This window comes from Sceloporus occidentalis, unplaced genomic scaffold, assembly GCF_023333645.1.
Source record: "Sceloporus occidentalis isolate IW3139 unplaced genomic scaffold, rSceOcc1.0.p SCAF_18, whole genome shotgun sequence".
Taxonomy (NCBI): domain Eukaryota; kingdom Metazoa; phylum Chordata; class Lepidosauria; order Squamata; family Phrynosomatidae; genus Sceloporus; species Sceloporus occidentalis.
The window spans coordinates 8945330-8969904 of NW_028316998.1; the positions used below are offsets into that span (position 1 = coordinate 8945330).

The following is a 24575-nucleotide window of genomic DNA, read 5'->3' on the forward strand; positions in this document are numbered from 1 at the left end:
TGTCTAATCACAATGGTATTAAAATAATCTAACTTATATAAAGCATGCTAAATCTGATGTTGAATTGAATTGCTTTTTGTTATGATTTATGGAATAGCTTTGGGACACTAAAATATGTTTTTTATTATATACTGATCCAAATATATGGTCCTTAGGGTAAAAACAGTGACCTGTATTCTTAAACCCTCTCTTGTGCTGCAATACATCTTCTTAAAAAGAGACCGCTGTCTAATAAAATGTATCAACTAAAGAATCCAAATACTCTTTATTCTCATAAAAAAACCCTACAGCGTCGCCGAAAAAAATCCCCTCCCATATTTTTAAAATACCAGGCAAGTCTATACTGTATGTAGAGTATCAAAATGTGTTCTGTGTAACCTCCTTGCAGGAAAAAATATATATTATGGTGTATCCCTGCAGAAATGATTCTGTTGGTTTTTAATTTCTACTGCATAGCACTAGAGAAAAGAGACTCTGAAACTTGAACAGATGGTTGTCATAAAGAGGATACCAGCAGGGAAAATTAATGTACCAGTGTATGCTAACTGGTATGTGGAATTAAATGTCTGGATCCGGAATTTACAAAGTGGGATTTCTTAGCATACAAATCACTAAAATGCATTACATTTATAAAACTGAGGTTTTTGATTGTGTTTACTTTGATTCATACTGTGTTGTATTAAAAGGTTTTTCCAATCAGAAACATCATAAATAAACAGGATTTGAATCTACGTATTATATTTATAGAGGAGGCAAGTTAGTAACAATTCTTCTATATGGTAGCTTACATCTACCTGCATAAAAAAGACACACATTTTAAACAATAATAATAACTAGTGATTTAAGATATAACACTTTCAAATATTGTATGTCAAATTAATTATTTTTATCATTCAAAACAAAGGCTGGCTTGAACAACATATGACAGCCTGTCCAACAGCACAGCTCATATGAAGTAGAGCTTGTATAACCTTCGTAAGATGACCATCCTCATTTTGACCATAAGTAACTGGGACCAGTTTACAGCAAAATTGGGTAACCATTGAGTATCTGTTATTGGTGGACAATTCTTATCATGCCTAGGACTAGCTGTCAAGGGACTATAAAAAGTTTAAATTGCTGTAATGTTATACCGATTATCAAGGCGACATTCTTTCTACAAGTGATATAGGTCTATAATGTGCGTACGTAGGATGTGCTGCTGTGATATAAAATATTGCTTGTCCCCAAGGCAAACATTGGGAAATGATAATACAGATAAATCTATTCCTTGCAGATTTACACAGAGGAAATCTTACATCAGGTGTGTGCGTTTAGAAAAATGGTTTGATTCTCAGTGGAAATGTCTCCAGCTTCTTAGCCTTCTGCATATGATTTTGCTTGGAGCTAAAGCAGATTGGCAGTGAAGTCATTGGGCTTAAGGCTCCATATGTAGCGAAGAATATAATATTAAATTATTATTATTTTTTTTTATTTTTTTTTTTTTATTTTATCTTAATAACACGACAAAAAAATGCATTGGGTATATATACCTAAACACAAATCATTAATAGTATACAAGAAAAGATATACATTTATCCCCTCTGCATTTAAAAAAGACAAATACAACTTTACGTTAAAATGACATACAAGACTTACGAAGATTCCAATCGTCTTTGCTATAATACCTATCGAAATTCAATAAATGTGGTATTTCAGGAATTATCTAGCTGGATTTCTTCCAATTCTTGGATCTAATTTACCATCGGCCAGGAAATTTATCCAATCTTCCCAAAGATTATAACTTTTAACATTCCAAATTGTATGTGTTAAAATTCCTTTTTCCATATGGCATTGATGTGTTAACTGTGCTTTTATTTTAGCCCAAGGGATTAGAGCTGAAGACCTCCAGTTTCTGGCAATCACTAGTTTTATTGCCGTTAATATATGTAGGAGGAATTGTGTCTCTTTTTTTCCGTTATCGGGCAAATTTAAATGGAGTAGGGCTCTCTCGGGAGTTAATTTCCAATGTTGTCCAAAGTTCTCCACTAGTCTATCTGAGACTTGTTGCCAGAGTTTTCGGATTGGGTTACAATTCCACCATATATGGAACATGTCCCCTCTCTCTGCCCCACATCGCCAACAGTTTGGGAGATTATTGGGAAACATCTTTACTAAAACAGAAGGAACTAAATACCATCTGTTCATGATTTTAAATTGTAGCTCATTCAAGTTTAAACAATGTATGTTTTTATATGTGATATTTAGAGCTTTGTTCCAATCTGCATTATTTATTTTGATGTCTAAGTCTCTCTCCCATTTTACCAGAGCTGGAGGGGTATGTTCTTTCTTACATAACCTAATTAATTTTAGGGCCTTTGACAGTAGTTTTCTGTTATCCTCTCCTTCTATTATTTGTTTAAATACATTATGTGCTATTGAATTCGTATTCCAATATAGAGAATCCAAAAGAAAACTCTTAACCCTCAAATATCTAAAACATTCTTTCGATGGGAGTTCAAATTCCAATTGAAGTTGAGTGAAAGTTTTAAGTGTATCTCCCTCCATCAAATCTCTTATAATTCTTATACCTTTTTGTTTCCAGATATATAACTTTAAATTTTCATTCCTATACTCTATTATAGATAACGGGAGATTTGTTGTTATCATTTCTTCGAGTCCAAGTTTAGATTTAACCCAGTGCCAGTTTTTTACAAGATGTTGTAATGCTAAACTGGTACCTAGTTCCGTATATTTTATAGTTTTCCTGGAAGAGATCCAGAATAGAGGCTGTAAATCTGTATATGGATAATTCTTTGGTATTTGGTATTATTATTCTTTCCCATTGTATGGTTCGGCATGTTAAGTTTTTGTTAAAGAATTGTTACATTTCAGTACTGTACAAACCATAATTCTTTCATCGGTCTACAGCAGGGGTGGGCAATTAATTTTCCCATGGGGCCACATGAGAAATTGGAATGGTTTTAGAGGGCCAGACCTCTACAAACTACAAACTCCGAAGCCTTGTCCATTTTGTTAACTTATGTGCTGTTTAATAAAGTTATTCAAGCCTACGTCATTGGTAGAGGTGCTTGAATAAGTAAGGCCTGAATAACTATTAGCACAGCACAGAAGTGAACAAAATGAACAAGGCTTCGGAGTGCATACCGTATTTTTCGCTCTATAAGACGCACCTGCTGATAAGACGCACCTAGATTTTAGAGGAGAAAAAAAAAGGAAAAAATATTTTGAGCTAAAAAATGGGCTAAAATATTTATTACAATAACTGAATAAGCTATGAACACAGTAAGACACACACAGACACAGTAAGACACACACAGACACAGTGAGACACACACAGACACAGTGAGACACACACAGACACAGTGAGACACACACAGACACAGTAAGACACACACAGACACAGTGAGACACACACAGACACAGTGAGATACACACAGACACAGTGAGACACACACAGACACAGTAAGACACACACAGACACAGTAAGACACACACAGACACAGTAAGACACACACAGACACAGTGAGACACACACAGACACAGTAAGACACACACAGACACAGTGAGACACACACAGACACAGTAAGACACACACAGACACAGTGAGACACACACAGACACAGTAAGACACACACAGACACAGTAAGACACACACAGACACAGTGAGACACACACAGACACAGTAAGATACACACACACACAGTAAGACACACACACACAAACACAGTAAGACACACACACACAGTAAGACCTCCCTCCCTAACCCCCCTTCTCAGTATCTCCCCTCTAACTCCCTAACCCCCCCTTCTCAGTATCTCCCCTCTAACTCCCTAACCCCCCCTTCTCAGGATCTCCCCCCCCGCCCCGGTCACTTACCTTAAACTCCTGTGTTGGAAGCGTGAGGCGTTTGTCTCGGGTGCCGGCGCTTCACTGCTGATCGCCGGCGTCTGACGTCATATGCCGGCGCCCAGCGTAAAGCGCCGGCACCCGAGACAAACGCTTCCAACACAGGAGTTTAAGGTAAGTGACCGGGGCGGGGGGGGACACCGGACTCATTGGTGAGTCACCAGGACACTCTTTGCGGGCCGGTCCGAGCTATTCAGCGGGCCGGATGTGGCCCGCGGGCCGTGCTTTGCCCAGGTCTGGTCTACAGCATACATAGAGCATAGGGTGAGTCTTGGTTCACTCTACAACATTGACTGGCACCAACAAAAGCAGCTGTTTGGTTAAACACAGCGAGATCTCCTTATAACATGTTGTAACTTCTGAAATTGTTACTTGAGTATGTATGATCTTCATGAAATGTCACAGCTACTATAGACTCTGATATCGTCTTTCTCTGGCACATACGTTTCATAGGGTTCAATTGACCACAAACATCACCAGTCTACCAACAGCTGGCTTCTATCATGTCTAATAACTACTATAATCCACAAATTTCAGAAACATTGTTTCAATGATAATTGATACTTTTTGGATGAAATGTGTAGTTAGCAAAATGTGTATATTTTTAATTTTTTTAATGATCTAATAATTTTTTTATGATATTTATAATATAACAGTATACTCTAGCTAGCTTTTAGAGTAGGGTGACCAAATTGCTCCTTTAACAGGAATTGCTCCTTTAACATCTTTTATAAAATGCACCATGCGGGGCAGAGTGATTTTAATGTAGTATACATTTTCTGTAAGCATCCCTGGGTTAAAGAGCCATCTGGTCTCTTAAATACAGGGGCGCTTAAATAACACACAGAAAAATAATATGTGAACTCGTCTCTATAATAACAATAATAAAAAAACTAATATTTATCTTTAGTTAAAGCATTTTAAGTACCAGCTGAGTCTTTTGTCTCCGTAGCTTACAAAGCACAGCAGGGGTTAGAAGTATAGAGAGAGAAAATGTACTTGGACAGCTGTTTCCATAATTTCATGTGTTATCAGTGTAAGGTCAGACATCTGCTCATTAGCTGGGGTTATAGGCCTAGACCAATATAAACCTACACCGAGCTTCAGAAGTTGGATTATATGGCAAGTACATGCCAACATAACCTTGTGACTTCAATAAAAATGCATTATGCCTTAGAGGGTTAATTTTGAACCAATTAATTAGTCTCAGAGCTGCAGAAAGCATTTAAGTTGATTCTCCAGCTGTCCCAATATCTATGAAAATATAAAGGCGATATAATCATATATAATTTAAGGCGAATTTACTGTTTATAGTCAATATAACAACCCTTGTTGCAGCTACAATTGACATTATATATTATAGGTGTGTTATAAATTATGATTTTATTTAAAAAAATATATATTGATGAGATTATAGATGGGACATTTTATATATGAGTATACGGGTTAGAAATGCAAATTGCAATGAAATATAAAGTGAAACACAATAATTATTTTCTATAACAATCTATATTTTTTGGATCAAAATAAATGTTACAATCTTATTTTTGCTTAGTTGCCTGTTCAGCTGTTCCAAATGATTGATGTACATGGCCCTTTAATTCCCTGTAGCTTTTAATAACATTTCCTATTATCTGTTCTCTTGAATATTTATCACACGCCGCCCTAGCAGATCCTTCCTAATTGCCGTCTGCATGTCAGCGACAGGCTTATTTCGCCTTTTGTGTAATGCTGACAACACTTGGCTTTCACACTACTTGTACCTCTGAAAAAGGCTCCGCTAGGCTATTATGGACTGGAAGGTCTCTTCCTGAGCAGCTGATGATATTAATATTAATGCAAGAAAGAACAGTTCTAGAACATGCTAGAGGCTTTGACATAAATAAGTACTTGGTAATATGAAAGGTTCTTATATTTAAGGGACTGCAGTGCCCACAAGTCATAGAGGTGTCACTAGTGTGATGAATGCATTATGTTTTTCGGTTTTTCTATACATCTATTTCTATTACACTAACCTTTTCTATAGACTCTATGATTTATAGATACAAAAGTATACCATCATATATAGTGGTGTATTTTGGTTGGAGTCTCTCCTAAGCCTCGGCAATGCCCTAGCTGCTCCCCACCATTTACCTTCACAACCATTTTTTTTCTATGCTGAGCGGCAGGATATGATGTCAGCTGAACTTAATACATTACAGTCCATAGTATAGTCCATAGTTTAGCAATTATTAGTTCTTACAGGTCACCTTGTGAAAAGAATTTAACATGAGCATCACCATATTGGCAAGATATGCTGATTAAGTACCGTTTACACCTATAATAGCTTATCAACACCTGGTCTATGATATGGGACCATGATGGATGTAATAATTCCACGTACTTCATAAAGTTCCTTGTTTTTGTTAAGGATATCTTACCTTAAGGAGGCCATTGAAATGAAATCTGACCTCATTCCCTGCTTCCTGATTTTCCCCAAGTGTTCCTGAATGACCCTGTTAGCCTTTCCATTGTTATGTTTAATTCAAGCCATCAGTTTCATTTATGGAGAGTTATCTCTGGAGTATGGCCTTCAGCATTGTTTAGTTCAGCCATTCTTTTTAATATTCAGTGCTTGAACCAGACAGGCTGCCTCAGACGGTATATTATGTAAACACCGCTATTGACAAGCAGCCATACTAAGGATTTCTTTATCTTTTGTAAACAATCTAAGAAATTCTTTGCTGCGTTTCCATACGAGCACATTTTCACAAGGCATCTCAAATTTTATTTATTCAGGTTACAAACATAAAAGTAATCTAAATCAGAATACTGTTAAATATATAATCTGAAAAACAAGCTCAAAATTCATAAGCAGCTAAAAAGTTACATTTTTGTGTCAAGAAGAAAAACGTCATTTTGTGGGCTGCTCGGTAGTCCCAAAAAGGCACAATGTTGTAGTCCAGCAGACTCTTAACAATAAATAATGGTTTTATATACTATATGCATATAAACTATCCCTACTTTAAACTTGTTTTGTTGGGTATACCCTGTGGTGTCTCCAGAGTGGAATTTCAGCGGTGTATAGTGCTATAATTGTATTAATGACTGAAAAACATCTATTACTGACATCTTTTAATATTCTGTTTTTGAACTATTCATAGGTGTATCTTTTCAGCTCTAAGACCAATTAAAGCTATAATTAGGGAAATTTATGCAAATTCTCCTTCACTTCCCATGATCCATCAATCTAGATTGCATTGGAATCCTACTGGCAGCCCAAACAGCAAAAGTAAAAGACATTCAATTAAGAAGTCATTAAATCATGGCACATAACACATGGATGTGTTAATATTTTATCACACCTTTACTTATGTGTGAATTGGATGTACTGCTCAAGCGGACCAGTATTTTCCTGTTATTACATTAGTGTTATTACACACTTTGAATTAACTTTTATTTCCTTTTATCCTAAAGGTGCGTGTGTAACATAGACTGCAGTGGACACAATTATAACCTTGTCTGTGCGTCCGATGGAAATTCCTATTCCAATCCATGTTTGGTACGAGAGGCGTCGTGTCTCAAACAAGAACAGATAGATGTAAAGCATCTGGGGATCTGCACAGGTAGGCTACTTTCCTCCATTGTTTCTAGGATCTCTAGGCCATCTTAACCCCTGTGAATTATTATGTAATTGAACAACTAGCAATATGCTTCTATCTAACATCATAAGAAAATGCTTTCTGAAATTAGTGCCTGTCAATTTTATTTAGTTGAAGGACCACTTAGAGATGTTTAACCCAAGGATAGCATTCCTTTGTTAAACTCATACAGCCCAATGCTGTAGTTGACAGTCCACTCTTTCCTGTTTGAACGTTCTGATTCATGCAAACGCTCTTCTAGAAACACAACCACTTTTTCACACTCCTTGCTTCATCCTAATGACCATTTTGAAAGCTTGTGGGGACCACTGGTGGTCATTAAAGCACAGTGTGGTCACACCAGGTTTAGACTAGAAATAGCTATATTCTACTTTAGCCTCACTACTTTGTCTCACTAACAATATCCAAGTGAAGGTCGTGAGATGACTATAGGGATGCCTTGTGGTACAGAACAGTCACATCTTTTTATTCAGGAGAACCTGTATTAGAATGTGGCCAAGTATTTTAAGATTTTTTTTTTTGTTTGTTTTGATTGAAAAATTGTTATACATGATATAGAAATACACATCACAATGTTTTGTATTTAAGAAATGTACTTAATAGTTTTGGTGTGATTATTATTTCAAGGCATGTGCTACAATATTGGTTATATTGTAAGTCTTCTTTAAGTTTTGGGGATATAATTGCCAGTTTATAAGAACAAGAAATAAGAACAAGTATCTTTATTATACTTGGGTTCAGTAAAACAAGTGTTTGCTGCAGAATTTGATTTAAGTCTCAGACATTATTAGGGCTGCAACTAACGATTATTTTAATAATCGATTAGTTGGCCGATTATTTTTTCGATTAATCGATTAATCGGATAAAAAAACCCAATATGCAAATTTTTAGTTTATTTAAAATAATTTAATGAACTGGATGTTAAAAAACAACTTAAAATTTACATTAACATTCTTTATAAAAAAACAATATTTTCAAAGTACAAAAACCCAAACACAATATTTATGAAACAAAATAACCCCAAACATTCTGAAAAGAGGTGGACTATTACTGTTCAAGAAACTTTGCCCCAGCCCTGGCACTTTGCACCCAGCACTTTGCACCCAGCACTTTGCACCCAGCACTTTGCACTCAGCACTTTGCACCCAGCACTTTGCACCCAGCACTTTGCACCCAGCCCTGGCACTTTGCACCCAGCACTTTGCCCCACCCCTGGCACTTTGCACCCAGCACTTTGCACCCGGCACTTTGCACCCAGCACTCAGCACTTTGCCCCAGCCCTGGCACATTGCACCCAGCACTTTGCACCCAGCCCTGGCACTTTGCACCCAGCCCTGGCACTTTGCACCCAGCACTTTGCACCCAGCCCTGGCACTTTGCACCCAGCACTTTGCACTGTGCCCCTGCACCCAGTCTCCAACTCTGCCCTGCACCCAGCCCTGCCCCCACATTCTGCCCTGCCCCCACACTCACACCCTGCCCCCACTCTGCCCTGCACCCACACTCACACCCTGCCCTGCACCCCCACCCCCACTCTGCCCTGCACCCACTCTGCCCTGCACCCACACTCACACCCTGCCCTGCATCCCCACCCCCACTCTGCCCTGCACTCAGTCTCCTACCCTGGCCTGTCCCCCCACCCCCACTCTGCCCTGCATCCCCTGAAACCCCACCCCCACCCCCACGAATCGCTCTGTGCGAACGGAGCCACTCGCACAGAGCGATTCGCACAGACATGAAGAATACTTACCTCCGGAACGCGTCACATCCGTCACGCAACTAAAAGAAGGCGGAGAGTGCAGAGCGTGTAGCGGAAGCGGGGAACGCTCGCGGAGGTAAGTAAAAGGAGCCAACAACGAATCGATCACTCGATTAATCGATAACGGAAATCGTCGACAACGATTTCCGTTATCGATTATTATCGGTTTTATCGATTCGTTGTTTCAGCCCTAGACATTATTATGTGTGCTATAAGAGAGGATGACGGGCCCTGTATAATGCATAGTTCAATCATTGAGGTTGCTTTCTCAAAATCCCATTGATTTAACTACATATTTTATGATGATAATCAGTTGTTTCTTGCAGCAGAAGCTCACCAGGGTAGGCATTGCTGGAGATAGTTGAAATTACAACTCTCCTGGAAACTCTTTTGCCAACTTCCACCTTAAGGAATAAATCCCAATATTTAAAGATGTCAGTTTAGCTAATAGAACTAACTGTATTCACCTCAGTATGTTTAGATAAATCATCAGTGCATCAGAAAGAGTCTGCTAGGAAACTGCTGTTTTATCTTACTTCTGTTTCTCATTCAGCAACCGATGAGGTAAATCCAGTTGGGAAGAAAGATGATGGTTTACAATATCGACCAGAGGTGAAAGGTAAGCAATTGGTTCGCTGGAATCGAATGGACGAACATTTCTGATGTAATCTTTTCAAACACATTTTGTATCAGACAACAATCACAAGGTGTGGGTTCCATACTTTCAACATATCATACAAGGTTACTGAGTTGTACTTTATGTAAAAAAAAATATGATTTATACATAACATTAACAAATGTATAGATCAAAAAGTACGGTTCTTCCGTTCTCTGTGTGTCCGTTAAGCACAGCTGTAGCCCCTCCATTTCTGCTAATACACCACATAGCTTTATTCAATGCCAAACAATTTCTTTCTTCAATCAGCTTCAGTCTTTGTGCATCAGTCTGTTTGCTCTGATTGCAATCAGTGTCATCGGTACACTCACAGCAATTCTAAAGAATTCTACTTATAGACGCTATAACCCGGATACAATGCTATACTCTCCCCACTTTCTTTCAAGACCTACTTTAAGTGAAAAATTCCAGGTATAGAATATGTTCTCAAGTTCATCATGCAATACAATGTAACATCAAAATTCTCCACTTTTGGAACAAGAAAAATAACTTCCCTCCCTTTTTCCCTTTATATTTAACTTTTCATCGGTGTCATGGGGTGCAGTGAGAATGCATTGAAAGCCAGATATGATATCCAATTATTTATTGGAGACAAAGAAAAAAAAAATAAAAAAAAAATATATATATATATATATATATATGTTAAAACTCTTCACCTAGAATGGGATTTTTTAATATGGAAAGCAAGTAGGTCCATGATGACTCTGGAAACACAGTAATGTTACCCTAATGACCACTATCACCCTTGCATGCACAGATAATACAGATCAGATTGTTTTAGCTGTAGTTTTCACATTGTTTCTTTTTTGTATAAAGACTCCAGTGATCAGAGAGAAGATGACTACATGGGAAATTACATTCCATGCTCGGAAAACTACAACGGTTATTGTGTACACGGGAAATGTGAGTTAAGCTACTCAACACAGAAGGCATTGTGTCGGTGAGTCTAGAAAACTAGTCTTATTATTAATAGAAGAAGGAAAAAATATACAGTATAGTAATTAATCATACCTAATGGTTGGTTTATTACTGTTTACATTCAAATTTTTTGTAATAGATTAAAATGAATAGCACTTTTTTGGCATATAATTTTTGTTGTTGATAAATTTCCCTTCCTTTTTTAATATAGTTGTGTGTGTGTGTGTGTGTGTGTGTGTATATATATATATATATATATATATATATATCCTTATAAAGGGAAAAAAGCACCAAAATCTTCTCATCGGTCTTTTCCCCCCTTTTTTCGCCATAATGTATATCTAATTTGGTGCTTTGTTTCAATGTGTAAGATATTGGTAGAAACAATTTAATCACCCTGATTGTACTAGACTCATCCTTCAAACAGCAATTAATATAATAAACCAGAAATAAGTAGCATTGGAATACAAGGATCGGAGTTGTTGTCTGTGTTGGCTTTTTATAGACAGACATTACTCTTCCACTTTCTAGTAGCACAACCAGGGAGCCATCCGTCTACATGCACGGATAGTTTCATTGCAACGTGTTTTAGCGTATTGTTAGGATACGATTTGTATGTGTGCCATTGGGAGCCATATATTTTTAACAGAAGAACAGAGGCGAGAGGATAGAAAATATGCACACTTTCAGATTTTTCCCTAATTTAGCATGAATATCTAACAATATTTGGGCTGTGGGTAAAGGACTTTGTCAGCTTGTCTGCCACCTACATTCTGCAGAACACAACCTGTACATCTCTGTGCTAAAATCTAGAAATATAAGCGGAGTCAATATTCCTACAAAGCTAAACAAGAAACTATGCAATTTCGATCTGGAATACTCTGCAAAAATGCTCAATCCATATAGCTGAAAATAAAATCATATGTATGCCAGACCCCAGTTAGCATCCGAGCGCAATGCCATTCCATTTATACTTGGAGGATTTGAGTGTTTTTTTCATGCAAGTAGAAAATAGCAGTGCAAAGCTATTGCCCAATGTCCACAAGTGATGACAGTAAAAATAATCATTACCCAGTGCATGAGGCCGTGAAATACGATGCAGAATTTATAGGCTAAATGCTCCGTTTTGATATTTGTAAACAGGAATGTCTTAGTGGCATCTCTTCTAGTAATAAAATGGTATTATAACTTCTATATTAATGTTATAAGGTGGCGGGATACACCCAAGCTTCACGCTGAACTTATTTTAAAGGTGCCGTTGGACAAAAACTGAAAAGGACTGTCCCTCACGCCTCTTCTAAAGAAGAATCCATATTACAGTACATTTAATATGCATTCTTCCAAATGGAAAATAAAGCACTTACCTGACAGATGGGAAACCCACTGAGTCTTCTCTGTTTAATTAGTGTTCTAGGGTGCCAAGGGAGGTGATGAGTTGGGGATTTATCAGGGGAGGGGGTTACTTAGCATCTTTCAGTCAGTATACTATAAATATCCTACAATATGTAGCCAAGTTCAGCTAAGGTTGTGAACCCTCATCAGATCAGCTGCAACACATGTCTTTTCAGTCAGGTCAGCAGGACCTCAACTCAGCTTTTACTGAATAGTTGATACCTAAACCCCAATGTCTCTGGCTGATTATGCTTATTCTTAGGGACACACCGTCGATGCCTTTATATTTTAATGTAGTGATGACTGAGCCTCCAACTGCTGCTTCTCTTCTGGTAAAATAGTTGACTCTGACAACGCTTCTATATTGGCCATATCTTGAAACCATTTTCTTACCACTGTTGGCAAATTGCTTAATATGGTCTTCACCATGGTAGACAGTATCATGAATGGGCTCAGACGATGTCAGATTATTTAAAACATCTGTTTGAGTAAATATTGTTTTAATTTGTATTCACTGATTCTGTTAAAATACAAACACAGAATGGCTTTGATGAACATTGAGTTTTAGAGAAAGAATATAAAGTTCCTGAAGTTGCAAGCCATAAATAAAAAGTGATCCAGGCCTGTGATCACTCCCTGATCTGTATCTGGGGGAGGTCACGTAATGCATGCAGAGTACTGTATGTGTCCATGTGGCTGAGAATGGCGTGTGTGTTTAAGAGTAGCCAGTGTGTTTTAGTTTTTATCAATACGGCTAGAAGTTTTTGTTTTTTTATTCTATTTTTTAGTGGGCGATGAGCCACAGCAGATTAGTGGGTTCCTGGTGGGGATTCCTCTAGCTAATTAAAGCAAATAAACAAGGCAGCTAATCACAATGAGGTGGTTATTATGGGGGACTTTAACTATCCCAACATAAACTGGGAAACCGAGACCTGTGAATCTCATAAAGGAAACCGGTTTCTGACTATAAGTAAGGATAATTATCTGTCCCAAATGGTACAGGACCCGACCAGAGGGGGCGCCCTACTGGACTTAATATTAACCAACAGACCTGACAGAGTAACTAATGTGCAGGTCAGGGGACATCTAGGAAATAGTGATCACAATATGATGCATTATAACTTGTCCTTCAATAAGGGAACTCTTAGAGGAGCCACAAGAACTATGCACTTTAGGAGGGCAAAGTTTGATCAACTAAGAGAAGCCCTTAACACTGTAAATTGGGAAAATGTCCTCAAAAACAAGAGTACAGACGCTCAATGGGAGATTTTTAAGAATATCTTAAATTCTCACTGTGAAAGGTACATACCGTATGGGAATAAAAGAGTCAGGAACAAGAGAAAACCAATGTGGATAAATAAAAATGTAAAGGGGGCAATAAATGGCAAAAAAAAGGCATTTAAGCTACTAAAACAGGAAGGCAGTGAGGAAGCACTAAAAAGCTATCGGGAAAAAAATAAAATATGTAAAAATCAGATAAAAGCAGCAAAATTGGAGACAGAAAGACTCATTGCCAAAGAGAGTAAAACAAACCCCAAAATGTTCTTTAACTATATAAATAGTAAAAAGGTTAACAATGAAAGCGTTGGCCCCTTAAAAAGTAATGAGGGAGAAGTTATAGACGGGGATCAGGAAAAAGCTAATCTATTAAATATATTCTTCTCTGCTGTATTCACAGAGGAAAATGAAATGCCAGGTAATATACAGCAGGATGAGATAAATGCCCCAGTACATGTCGCCTGTCTAACCCAGGAAGAAGTGCAGTGCCGCCTAAAAAAAATCAAAATAGACAAATCACCAGGTCCAGATGGCATTCACCCCCGCGTTCTAAGGGAGTTAAGTAATGTAATAGACAGACCCCTATTTCTAATATTCAAGGACTCTATAGTGACAGGGTCTGTTCCCCAGGACTGGCGCATAGCAAATGTTGTGCCAATATTCAAAAAGGGGACAAAAAGTGACCCGGGGAATTATAGGCCTGTTAGTTTAACTTCTGTTGTGTGTAAACTGTTTGAGGGTTTCCTAAGAGATGCTATTTTGGAGTATCTCAATGAAAATAAGTGTATGACTCCATATCAGCATGGGTTTACAAGGGATCGGTCCTGTCAAACTAACCTGATCAGCTTTTATGAGGAGGTGAGCTCAAGACTGGATCGGGGTGAATCGCTGGATGTCGTATATCTTGATTTTTCCAAAGCATTTGATACGGTGCCACATAAAAGGCTCGTACATAAAATGAGAATGCTTGGGCTGGGGGAGAATGTGTGTATGTGGGTAAGTAACTGGCTCAGTGATAGGAAACAGAGGGTGGTTATTAATGGTACATACTCTGAGTGGGTGACTGTTGCTAGTGGGGTACCACAGGGGTCAGTTTTGGGTCCTATTCTTTTTAATATATTTATTAATGACCTTGTAGAGGGATTGCATAGTAAAGTATCAATCTTTGCAGACGATACTAAGCTCTGTAACGTGGTTAACACAATAGAGGACAGCGCACGATTACACATGGATCTGCATAGGTTGGAGGCTTGGGCTGGGATGTGGCAGATGAGGTTCAACACAGATAAATGTAAGGTTATGCACATGGGGAAGAAAAATCCAGGCTGGGAATATGTATTAAATGGGAAAACACTGGGGACGACTGACATGGAAAAGGACTTAGGAGTTTTAGTTAACAGTAAATTTACCTGTAGCGACCAGTGTCAGGCAGCTGCTGCTAAGGCAAATAAAATCATGGGGTGCATCAAAAGGGGCATAGGTGCCCACGACAAGGAAATAATTCTACCCCTGTACAAGTCACTAGTCAGACCACACATGGAATACTGTGTACAGTACTGGGCACCAGTGTACAAGAAAGATATAGTGGAGCTGGAGAGGGTTCAAAGACGGGCAACCAGAGTAATAAGGGGAATGGGAGGACTACAGTACCCAGAAAGATTATCAGAATTGGGGTTATTTAGTTTGGAAAAAAGACGGCTTAGGGGGGACTTAATAACTATGTATAAATATATAAGGGGGCAGTACAGAGATCACTCCCAGGACCTATTTATACCCAGGACTGTATCTATAACAAGGGGACATCCTCTACGGCTGGAGGAAAGAAGGTTTCTACACCAGCACAGACGGGGGTTCTTTACAGTAAGAGCGGTGAGATTATGGAACTCTCTGCCAGAGGAAGTGGTGATGGTAAACTCAATAAAAGAGTTCAAAAGGAGCCTGGACGTGTTTCTTGAAAGCAATAATATTACAAGTTATGGATATTAGATTAATAGGGACAGAACGTTGATCCAGGGATTTATTCTGATTGCCATATTTGGAGTCGGGAAGGAATTTTCCCCCTGGTATGGGGCAATTGGCATCTGCTTCATAAGGGTTTTTTGCCTTCCTCTGGATCAACACAGTAGGGACACAATATGTATATAGGTTGAACTTGATGGACTTTGGTCTTTTTTCAACCTTATGAACTATGTTACTATGTTACTATGTTAATCAAGGCATATCCAAAAAGTTTTTACTGACTTTTACCGACATCAAGCCCCATGTCTTCGTTATTGGAGATAGGAGCCATGCTGAAGGGGAGCGCTTTTAAGTTGGACAGGATTTCATATTTTCTGCTCTAATAACTTATTTCCTGGTTGGTTTCTGTGACTCAGAATACTTACGTCTACCTTGAACAGCAGGCATGGGGGTTTCCAACGTGTCTTTCATGTACACATAGCACGGGTGTAATTTGGACGCTGTGAGAGTTGCGCTATCTCTTGCTTCAGTGATTTTTAACCATGCTTTGTGCTTCCACGTCCTGTTCGGGTTTCATGGTTGTCTGATTTTTATCTCTCTAGCTGCAGGTATGGTTGCTAAAAGGTGTAATCTGCGATGACAGTTCCTCTTGAAGTATTAGCTGCTCACATCTCACTACTGTGCTCAATATTCCATCATTGCAAGAAAAAGACATATAGATCGCTTTTATAGTGGTGCCTTGTTGTGATTGTTCCCGGTGGGATTTTTATATTAGTATCACTTTACACAACAAATATTCAGTTCACTCTATGGTATAAAACTGAAGAGTCCATTGTAGCGAGCGACAAACCTGATGCCTGAAGCTCCCCTGTACATTTACCTTTCAGGGTGGGTTGTCGGTGGGTGGGTTAGCCTGGGGCGAGAGTGGAGATCTGTGCCAGTTTATTTTCTATAATGGCATCTTATTTGAGCGAGAGGGCATGGTTTTTACTTCTCTCTGCTTGCATATGCTAATTCAGTGAGCCTGGTTTAAATGCCACGTCAAGAAATGTAAGAATGGGGGGAGGGGAGTATTATTCTGGCAGAAAAGTTAGGGAAGAAAGCATCTTCAGCTCATGGATATCAGTAGACACAGGTTAGGTTGTGTGACCCCTGAGTTTATTACTTTATTACCCCTTAACTCTACCTTACATCATGTGGGGGAAGGGGGTAGGGGTTTCAGGGGACCCCCTTTTGTTTCAGTCATCTTCTGAGTGAACTAATGACGTTAAAGGAATAAAAAGTGTGGAATAATGTATGTTACATTTAGGTTGCATGTAAATACCACAAACCACAGTGAGGAGCTAATTGTAACAAACTTTTCCATGCTAAAAATTGTGTTACATTTGTGAACACCGTCTGGGTTGTCAAGCTTTTCAGATTAAATCAAATCATTAAAAGAATCAGTCAAAGAATAAAAATGTACTGTATAAGAACATTTAGTATGGTATATTCACACATTATTTTGAGTTTCCCCGCTATAGAACACTGTGATACACTCGTACCTGGCAACTATTTTTAGCTTATAGAAAAATAGGGGCATCAGGTGAGGAGAGAGAGGTTTAAGTCCCATTATGGGACTGTTTCTCCTAAAGAAAGACACTTGTGCAGTGAGGGCTAATGTCACAGTTAGTGGGATTTATTTGTTGAATAATACTTAATAGCTCTTTTTCCACTTTTAAGTCAAAAGCAAATCTAATTATACCCATGGAAACAAAAAAAAAACATACTGTATAAATAAACATTTAATGAAGGCAATTGTTTGCAATTGTTGCTTTTCTTAAGTCAGAGTCCCTTCTGAACTGCAGGATAAGGATTAACTCTGCTCACAAAAGCCACACGAAATGTTAGGTGAAAAAAGAAAAATAAGTTCTCTAGCGGCAGGTAAACTTTTAAGGGTTTCAAGGTGTAATTGTTCCTCTGGGTTATTTTGAAATTATTACACTCCCTACAGAGTAAATTAAAATTGGATTATAAGGTATTTTTGTATTTTTTTTTTCTTCTTCTAAGAGGCAAGTCAAAATACTATATTGATTTAAGTGTAGCATTCTAATAAAGTCTAAAAATACAAAAAACCTGCACGACCCATCGTTTGATTAATGCCCCAATTTTTTTTTTGTCTTTTAGATGTGACTCCGGCTACACGGGCCAATACTGTGACAAGACAGACTTTAATATTCTTTATGTGGTTCCGAGCAGACAAAAGCTTACCCATGTGCTCATAGCAGCCATTATAGGAGCAGTACAAATTGCAATTATAGTTGCAATTGTTATGTGCATTACAAGGTATGTATTTATCAATTGTTTAGCTAGTTACATAGAGTGGGGGCCCAGAAGCTCCTCCTACACACGCAGTAACATGCGTGCACACAGTAACATGCGTACACACATACTAACACACATACACATGACATAATTACACACACACTGACATACTTACACGCACTAATGTACACGCGCACACACACAAACATATTCGCACACATCCCCAATAAATTTCTGCTGAAGGAAATGCTTGGCTGACCCCATATAATGTATAGTTTAATCAGTGAGATCTATGATGGTCTCACCCATTGAATTATGAATATTATTGGGCTTGCTGGAGAAATCTGCAGTGAAGGTTCTTGAAACTGTCTTTACATATTGAATTCAGCATTATACGGGGTCAGTGAGAAAGTTAAAACCACAACTCCCCTGCAGACTCTCCTGTCATCTCTCCCTTTAATGAGTAGGTCTCTAAGGCAAACATTACACAGCATGTGCATTGTGGTATAATCTGCACTCATTTGGATCTTTGACTATTTAATATAGCCATATGATATTGGGTATTAATATTGAAGGTGTGTCTGTTAGACAAGATATTAAATGACCTCTCTGAGTCTATTAAGTAGTATACCTTAGCAGAGCTGTCACTTTATTCTTTCCCCCCAAATTTTTATTCACATAAAAATAACTTTTAAGTAGCTTTTTTCAGTTTCATTGCTTGCTTTTGTATCACACGACAAGCATTCTGTAAAAAGAAACTATGAATGAGGCATTTTACATGATTAAGGAATTACTTCTTGGAAAGCCTTAGACCTTGAACAGAAATCAGAAAAATAATGTTTCCGATGCTGGATTCAGTTCTAAAAGTGTATTCTATAACCACCGATTTTTTTTTTCTTTTACAGAAAGTGTCCAAAAAACAACAGAGGACGCAGACAGAAACAGAACCTTGGCCATTTCCCTTCAGATCCGTCATCCAGAATGGTGTAGCTCCAATGCATTTTTTCCCTTGTTTATTTTTTATACTTACATTGACCATGTGATGTACATTTTATTATATCTTTTTTTAAAGAATGGAAATATTTATTTCAGAGGCCTTATTTTTGGACATTTTATAGTTTAACTTTGTTGGTTGTTTGTTGTAAGCGCAGTGCATCGGATATGGACTGGTACAACTTTTATTTGACTTTGTTTCTTTCATTTTTTTTATTTTTTTTTTTATAATTATTATTCTTCACTGAAACAGACTCTTCATTTTTTTTTTTATCCTGAATTTGCTTTCACATGGTCATAAATTACAGACATGTTATACTCGGAAAACATCCCAATAGTCAGAAACCGGTTGGGGTGCAGTTAGTATACGTTGGGGTGATTTGTTCTTGAGGGCAATTGAGAATTTAGAACTTTTTGATCATCGGTAAACATGGAAGAGATGTTTTATGCAGTGCCAATCTGATCACATCAAGGATTACACTGACTGCTAATCTAAGTTAGCATTAACCCCTAGAAGTTTAAAATAAAGTGGCAAATAAGATGTTCACTAAATTCCCAAAACTGGTTGCTCCTATGGAACAGACTGATTCCCTCCGAGGTTGTTGATACTGAACAAACATCAAAAAAAAAAAGGATTACCACCTTCCAAACAAGGCATGAGCTAAAGGCAACAATGTTTACAGATAACTTTTTTCTAAACAGACTTCATAGAAGATACACTGTGTTGAAGTAGGTATTTCAATGTTTTATAGATCTTACTGTAGTTATTTTATTTATTTGTTATTTTTCAGTCTTGTTTTTAACAACACTGACTATCGCATGATATGTGAATTGTATACTGTGAGTAGTGGTAAAATGTTAAATATGTCCTATGGTTTAACCCTACAAATTTTGAACTGTTTGGCCTGTACATCTAGGGTTAAAGTAAGCGGCAGGTCAAGAATTTCCAAACAGTACTGCTAATGGGGAGTTTTTATATATATGTTTTTTTTCTTCAACCTGCCGCTTTGAAACCTTAGGCAAAAGTATATATGTATAAAACATGACTGGTTCCGGATCGTCAGAGGGCACATTTCAATGTAATGTCGATATCCCCCTTTTTTTAACTTTTTTTTTGTGCGTATCCCATTGACTATTTTTTTTACAAGATTGCTAGAACTGTGAATCTGGCATAAAACAGCAAATGTATTTGACGCTGCAAAAATAGATGCCCCTACCGCCCTTGCTCTGGTGCTTCTCTATGTCCGATCTTTGATCAATAATATCCTTTTTTTTCCTCTCATTAACCCTTTGGGTGCCAAGGGAATGTTCTCCCGTGTGGCAGTTAAATTATAATGTTGCATTGAATATTTCTAAAGAAATAAAATGTTCGCACAACACTTTTGTTACATTTAGATAAACATTTTAAGAAAAAACGAAAAATATGTAAAGTGACATTTGGAATTCTTGATCAGCAAATTGTTTATTTAATCACCATTACCAAAATAAAAAAAAGGCTGCTTTAATAACATTCGAGAGTTTGTCATTTTTAGTTTAAAAGCACACATTTACAGTCGGCATTTTTGATGCATAAATAAAGGTATTACAACTGATTATGTATTCTTCCAGAACATAACTCCTAGATTGAAATGTTGGGGGAAAAAGACTGATCTGCCGCAGACTGTGATCTGCATGTTGCTTGTATATGTCTCATATGTTATGTTCCTTGTACATAAACAGATGCATACAGTTACATATATTAGACAGTTAAGTTGTATTAATTTTTAAGACTCAAACAACTGATGAACGTATTCACTGTTTCATTCACTGACATTCAACAGATGTCTTGAGTGCTTCAATGGAGTAGCAAGGTATTTTCTTTCATAGATTTATTAGTTATAGCATAGATTCTAATTTTAGAGGGTTTGTATTTCTGAAAGTATGTTGACCACAGCGCTTGAATGATGAGTAGTTATAAATGTTCTACTGGGTGGAGCTTTCTATTTTATTTTGAAGGTCTTTAGAGACAGCTGTCTCTTTTTGCTCTGAGGCCAGACTTGTGACCGGAGTCTGAAACAGTAAGCAGAGGACTCCGGCTCCTGGAGACAAAGTCCAAGCAGTAAAAATGGATCACGAAACAACCGCTGTGATAGACAAAATCAATCGTCTGTCAGTGGTTTCTGAAGATGAGGAAAGCCATGACTCTGCATTGACCATTGTTACAGTTCTTGACAAGGTAGCCACCATTGTGGAAACAGTTCAAGCAAGTCAGAAAAGGATTGAGGAGAGTCACAGAGAGATGGAGAATGCAATCAAAACTATTCAGATCGACCTCCTGAAGCTCGCTCAGGCTCACAGCAATACCAGTTACACAGTTAGCAAGCTGCTAGAGAAGACTCGAAAAGTAAGCTCAAACATTAAAGACGTTCGGTCTCGAGTAGATAAACAGTGCGATCAAGTCCAAAAGGTGGAATCCAAGCAAGAGGAGATGCTGAGAAAGAATAAGTTCCGAGTTGTCATTTTCCAGGTAAGATAAATAGACACTTATGTGAAATGAGTAGATATAAATATCAACTATTTTTTTTATTTATTTCTATGTTACAAAATAATGAAACCTCCAAAATGTAAGCATTGGTGTACTAGTAATGCATGCAATTCCTTCTTTTGGTAAAAATGTAGCATCTATAGAATTGTAACGTGCTTAAAACTGGACATGTATTTCAAGGAACCATGTACCTCTTGCTTGATAAAGGAGTGTTTCTGTTAACATTTCATTCCAGAAAGGTATGGGGTCACTTTAAGATTAGTGATGACTGCTGAGCACAAAATTATGTTGCTGGAATCGAAATATTGTCATTGTATATTTCACAGTGCTGTTCCCGAAGTACACAATGTTACACTTCATAGTTCTCGTTCCTTTCTAAATCAAAATTCTGGACATAATTGCAATTGTTTTAATGCTACTTATCATGCAGTCTATAATTAGCAAGGGTTTTGTAACCAGGCGTAGTAAGGCAAACTGCTGACCAGCAGTGCTATTTGTTGCCTCTGGTTATGGCAATATCTGAAATTAGAAACTATAAATGTGTCAGAGACTCACAGATGCCCTGTTGATATTCAGTTGAGATCCACACAATTATGTTCAGCATGAATAATACTACCTAAATCTCAATAGTAACAGCTGATCTAGAACATAAGCCCACAGCCTATCTGGAAAAACATAGGTTTTATTACATTGCATACATCTTTCTAGAATTTATCCAATTGTTCTTAAGGGCGTGATCCTATAGATTAGAAATGTTGAACACTGCTGATCTAGAAGCAAAGGTCCTCCTCGTGCAAAGATTGTAGGTAGCATTATCTAGCTATTAGCACATATGGATTCAACGAGCATGTCCTGCAGCTTAGGGACAACATTTCACGTGACTGTAGAGGACGCAATATGTCAGTAGGGGACACAAGATGATTTACTGTTTTTATAATACATGACAATATGTCGGGCAAATTCTGAAAAGTAGCAAGTACACATGTTGAGGGTATTTGAGCAAAATATACTACTATATTGGCTACTAAAAAATTGCCAGAACAAATAAAGCATTTATTGACATTTGGTATAGCCAGTATATCTCATTGCCCTAATTTAATAGTAAAACTAGATGTATGCCCAGGTAATTTTAATTATTTTCATTAAAATCAAATGACAGGTATGGATATGTCTTCCCGTGTTACAATCATGGGTTAAATAGGCCAAATGTATACTTTCTCTCTCCATTACACCTTTCTAAGATGAACCACAGGCAGGACTCCAACTGCATGAAATGCAAAGCCCCATCCGTAGACCGATTTCACTGCTTTTGGCAATGCCTACAGATTGAACACTTCTGGGAGCAGACCTTAGTGGGAGAACTGCTTCAGTGGACAGAGACTTTCAAGGCAGTGGGGGGAGGATCAGAATGATTATGGCATCAGCAAGGAAGGAAACTTAATGGATAAGTGACATCCTCCCTCTCTGGCATCGAATATTAAGTTGCTATACGTTTAAAGAATGGATTGGTTCTTTCAGACCTGGGGCGGATTAATTGACACACTTGATAACAATATTAAAACTGGGATCATGGATACCTTCTACCACACCTGTTGGTACAGTGTGCAGCTTATAGAGGGTTGTCCACCTATACATGGGGTGGGGTCATATGCTCAAAGTATTGTCAATGTGACTGACCTACATGGTAGGAGAGCATCGGACTTGAGTTATTTAGATTTTGAAATGGACGGGGTAGTCCTAGCACAAATCATATTTAAAGACGTTTGTATTAGCTAATAAGTTTTCATAGTCAGTGGACATGTATATAAAATACATGTACATAAATGTTGACAGAGAGAGACAATATCTAGTTCAGTCTGGCCTTCCAAGTTCTTGTCTTGTTGAATTGTATTGGCTTCTCCCTCATATGAAAGATTCCATGTGGTGGTATACAATACATTGTTGCTTTTCTTGTTGGTTCTCCATGTCGTCTATGCTGTTATATGATTTCATGTGCATTCTTGAGCAGGGCTTGTGTATGACATTATATCTCTCACAAAAGTGTGTATAAAATCTGTTGGCATTACAAGCATACTTCCATTCCTTTTGGACCCTTCACGTTCTACTTTCTCTACATAGTTTCATTGGCTAACATAATTTATAAGCATGTGGGATAAATCTTGTTTACTAGTACTTTGCAAACTTCTTAACATAGATTTTTTATATTTAACAGGAGGATATTGAATGTCCAACAAAGCTAACAGTTGCTAAAGAATCAGCATTGGATGGGTATTTGAAGGATAAATTGTACCCTGATGATCTTTCTTCTGATGAGGAATATAACTTGCCAGAGAGCAAGACAGCACGGCTAAAGAAATCCGGTATGCAGCGTATTGACAATATCAAGAAGGCCTTCTCAAAAGAAAACATGCAGAAGACCAAACAAAACTTTGGAAAGAAAGTAACTAGGATGCGAACAAGGATAGTGACCCCTGAAAGAAGGGAGAAGATCAGGCAGTCGGGAGAGAGACTGAAACAGTCTGGAGAGAGATTCAAAAAATCCATCGCTAAGGCAGCTCCCAAGAAAGAAACATTTAAGATCAACATCAAGAAGAAAGAAAAACAGACCCCTGCCGAAGGGCAGGAAGGCAGTAAAGAGGAAGATGTCGATTCATCATCTGGAAATGTCACAGTTGAACCCATCTCAGAAGTCACCTACACTGAAGTGGTGACTGTGAAGAAGAAGAAGAAAAAGAACGGGGAAAGCGCCGAACTGCTGCCCCAAGATGAAGAGAGGCTTGATTCAAGCCCAGAAAAACCTCTGCTGAAACTGGAATCAAAGTTAGAAGGGGATGAGACTCCCCTTGTTGACATAAAGCTATCAACGTAAGGACAATAGACTCCTGGCTTTGTGTCAAGATTTCAAGCGTTAATCTTTGATTTCTGGGTAATATTGAAAATCAACCACCATCAATTGAGTTACTGGAAATTGTCCTGACTTTGCAAACGTTTAATTAAGGTTCTCTTTTTATAATCTTTATAGGTTATAACACCATGTATCTAATACATAATACATAGCAACGGAGCCAACATCTACATTTTTATAGCTTAGTATAAAAGAGAACATTGGAAATAGTGTATCGGCCTTTTGGCTAAGATCGGGTGTGGAAATAGTAAATCATTGTAATCCAAATGAAGGGTGTCGCAAATACTACTTTCATCTTATGGTTTTAAAGCAAGGTC

At 37.8% G+C, this 24575-nt stretch overlaps 2 protein-coding genes across 2 annotated transcripts in view; both read left to right on the top strand.

Annotated features, from left to right (window-relative positions):
* Positions 1 to 18826, top strand: part of LOC149302580 (tomoregulin-1-like) — an 80577-nt gene extending 61751 nt beyond the window's left edge. Inside the window, exons 6-10 of the mRNA XM_089482288.1 lie at positions 7366 to 7514; positions 9863 to 9928; positions 10802 to 10925; positions 17699 to 17857; positions 18742 to 18826. Coding sequence (XP_089338414.1) covers positions 7366 to 7514; positions 9863 to 9928; positions 10802 to 10925; positions 17699 to 17857; positions 18742 to 18826 — 583 coding nt within the window. The remainder of the gene's footprint in view (positions 1 to 7365; positions 7515 to 9862; positions 9929 to 10801; positions 10926 to 17698; positions 17858 to 18741) is intronic.
* A 2107-nt stretch (positions 18827 to 20933) lies between these two features.
* Positions 20934 to 24222, top strand: LOC149302581 (caveolae-associated protein 4-like). Its single transcript, XM_089482289.1, has 2 exons — positions 20934 to 21335; positions 23566 to 24222. The coding sequence occupies exons 1-2, from the start codon at positions 20934 to 20936 to the stop codon at positions 24220 to 24222; spliced, it is 1059 nt and encodes a 352-aa protein (XP_089338415.1).
* Positions 24223 to 24575: the final 353 nt, after the last annotated feature.

What these genes read in the sequence shown, in the direction of transcription:
- LOC149302581 (XM_089482289.1), top strand. Translation starts at nt 20,934, where the DNA reads ATGGATCACGAAACAACCGCTGTGATAGACAAAATCAATCGTCTGTCA. An exon ending in TCCGAGTTGTCATTTTCCAG is followed by an intron (nt 21,336 to 23,565) that starts GTAAGATAAATA and finishes TATATTTAACAG; the next exon opens with GAGGATATTGAATGTCCAAC.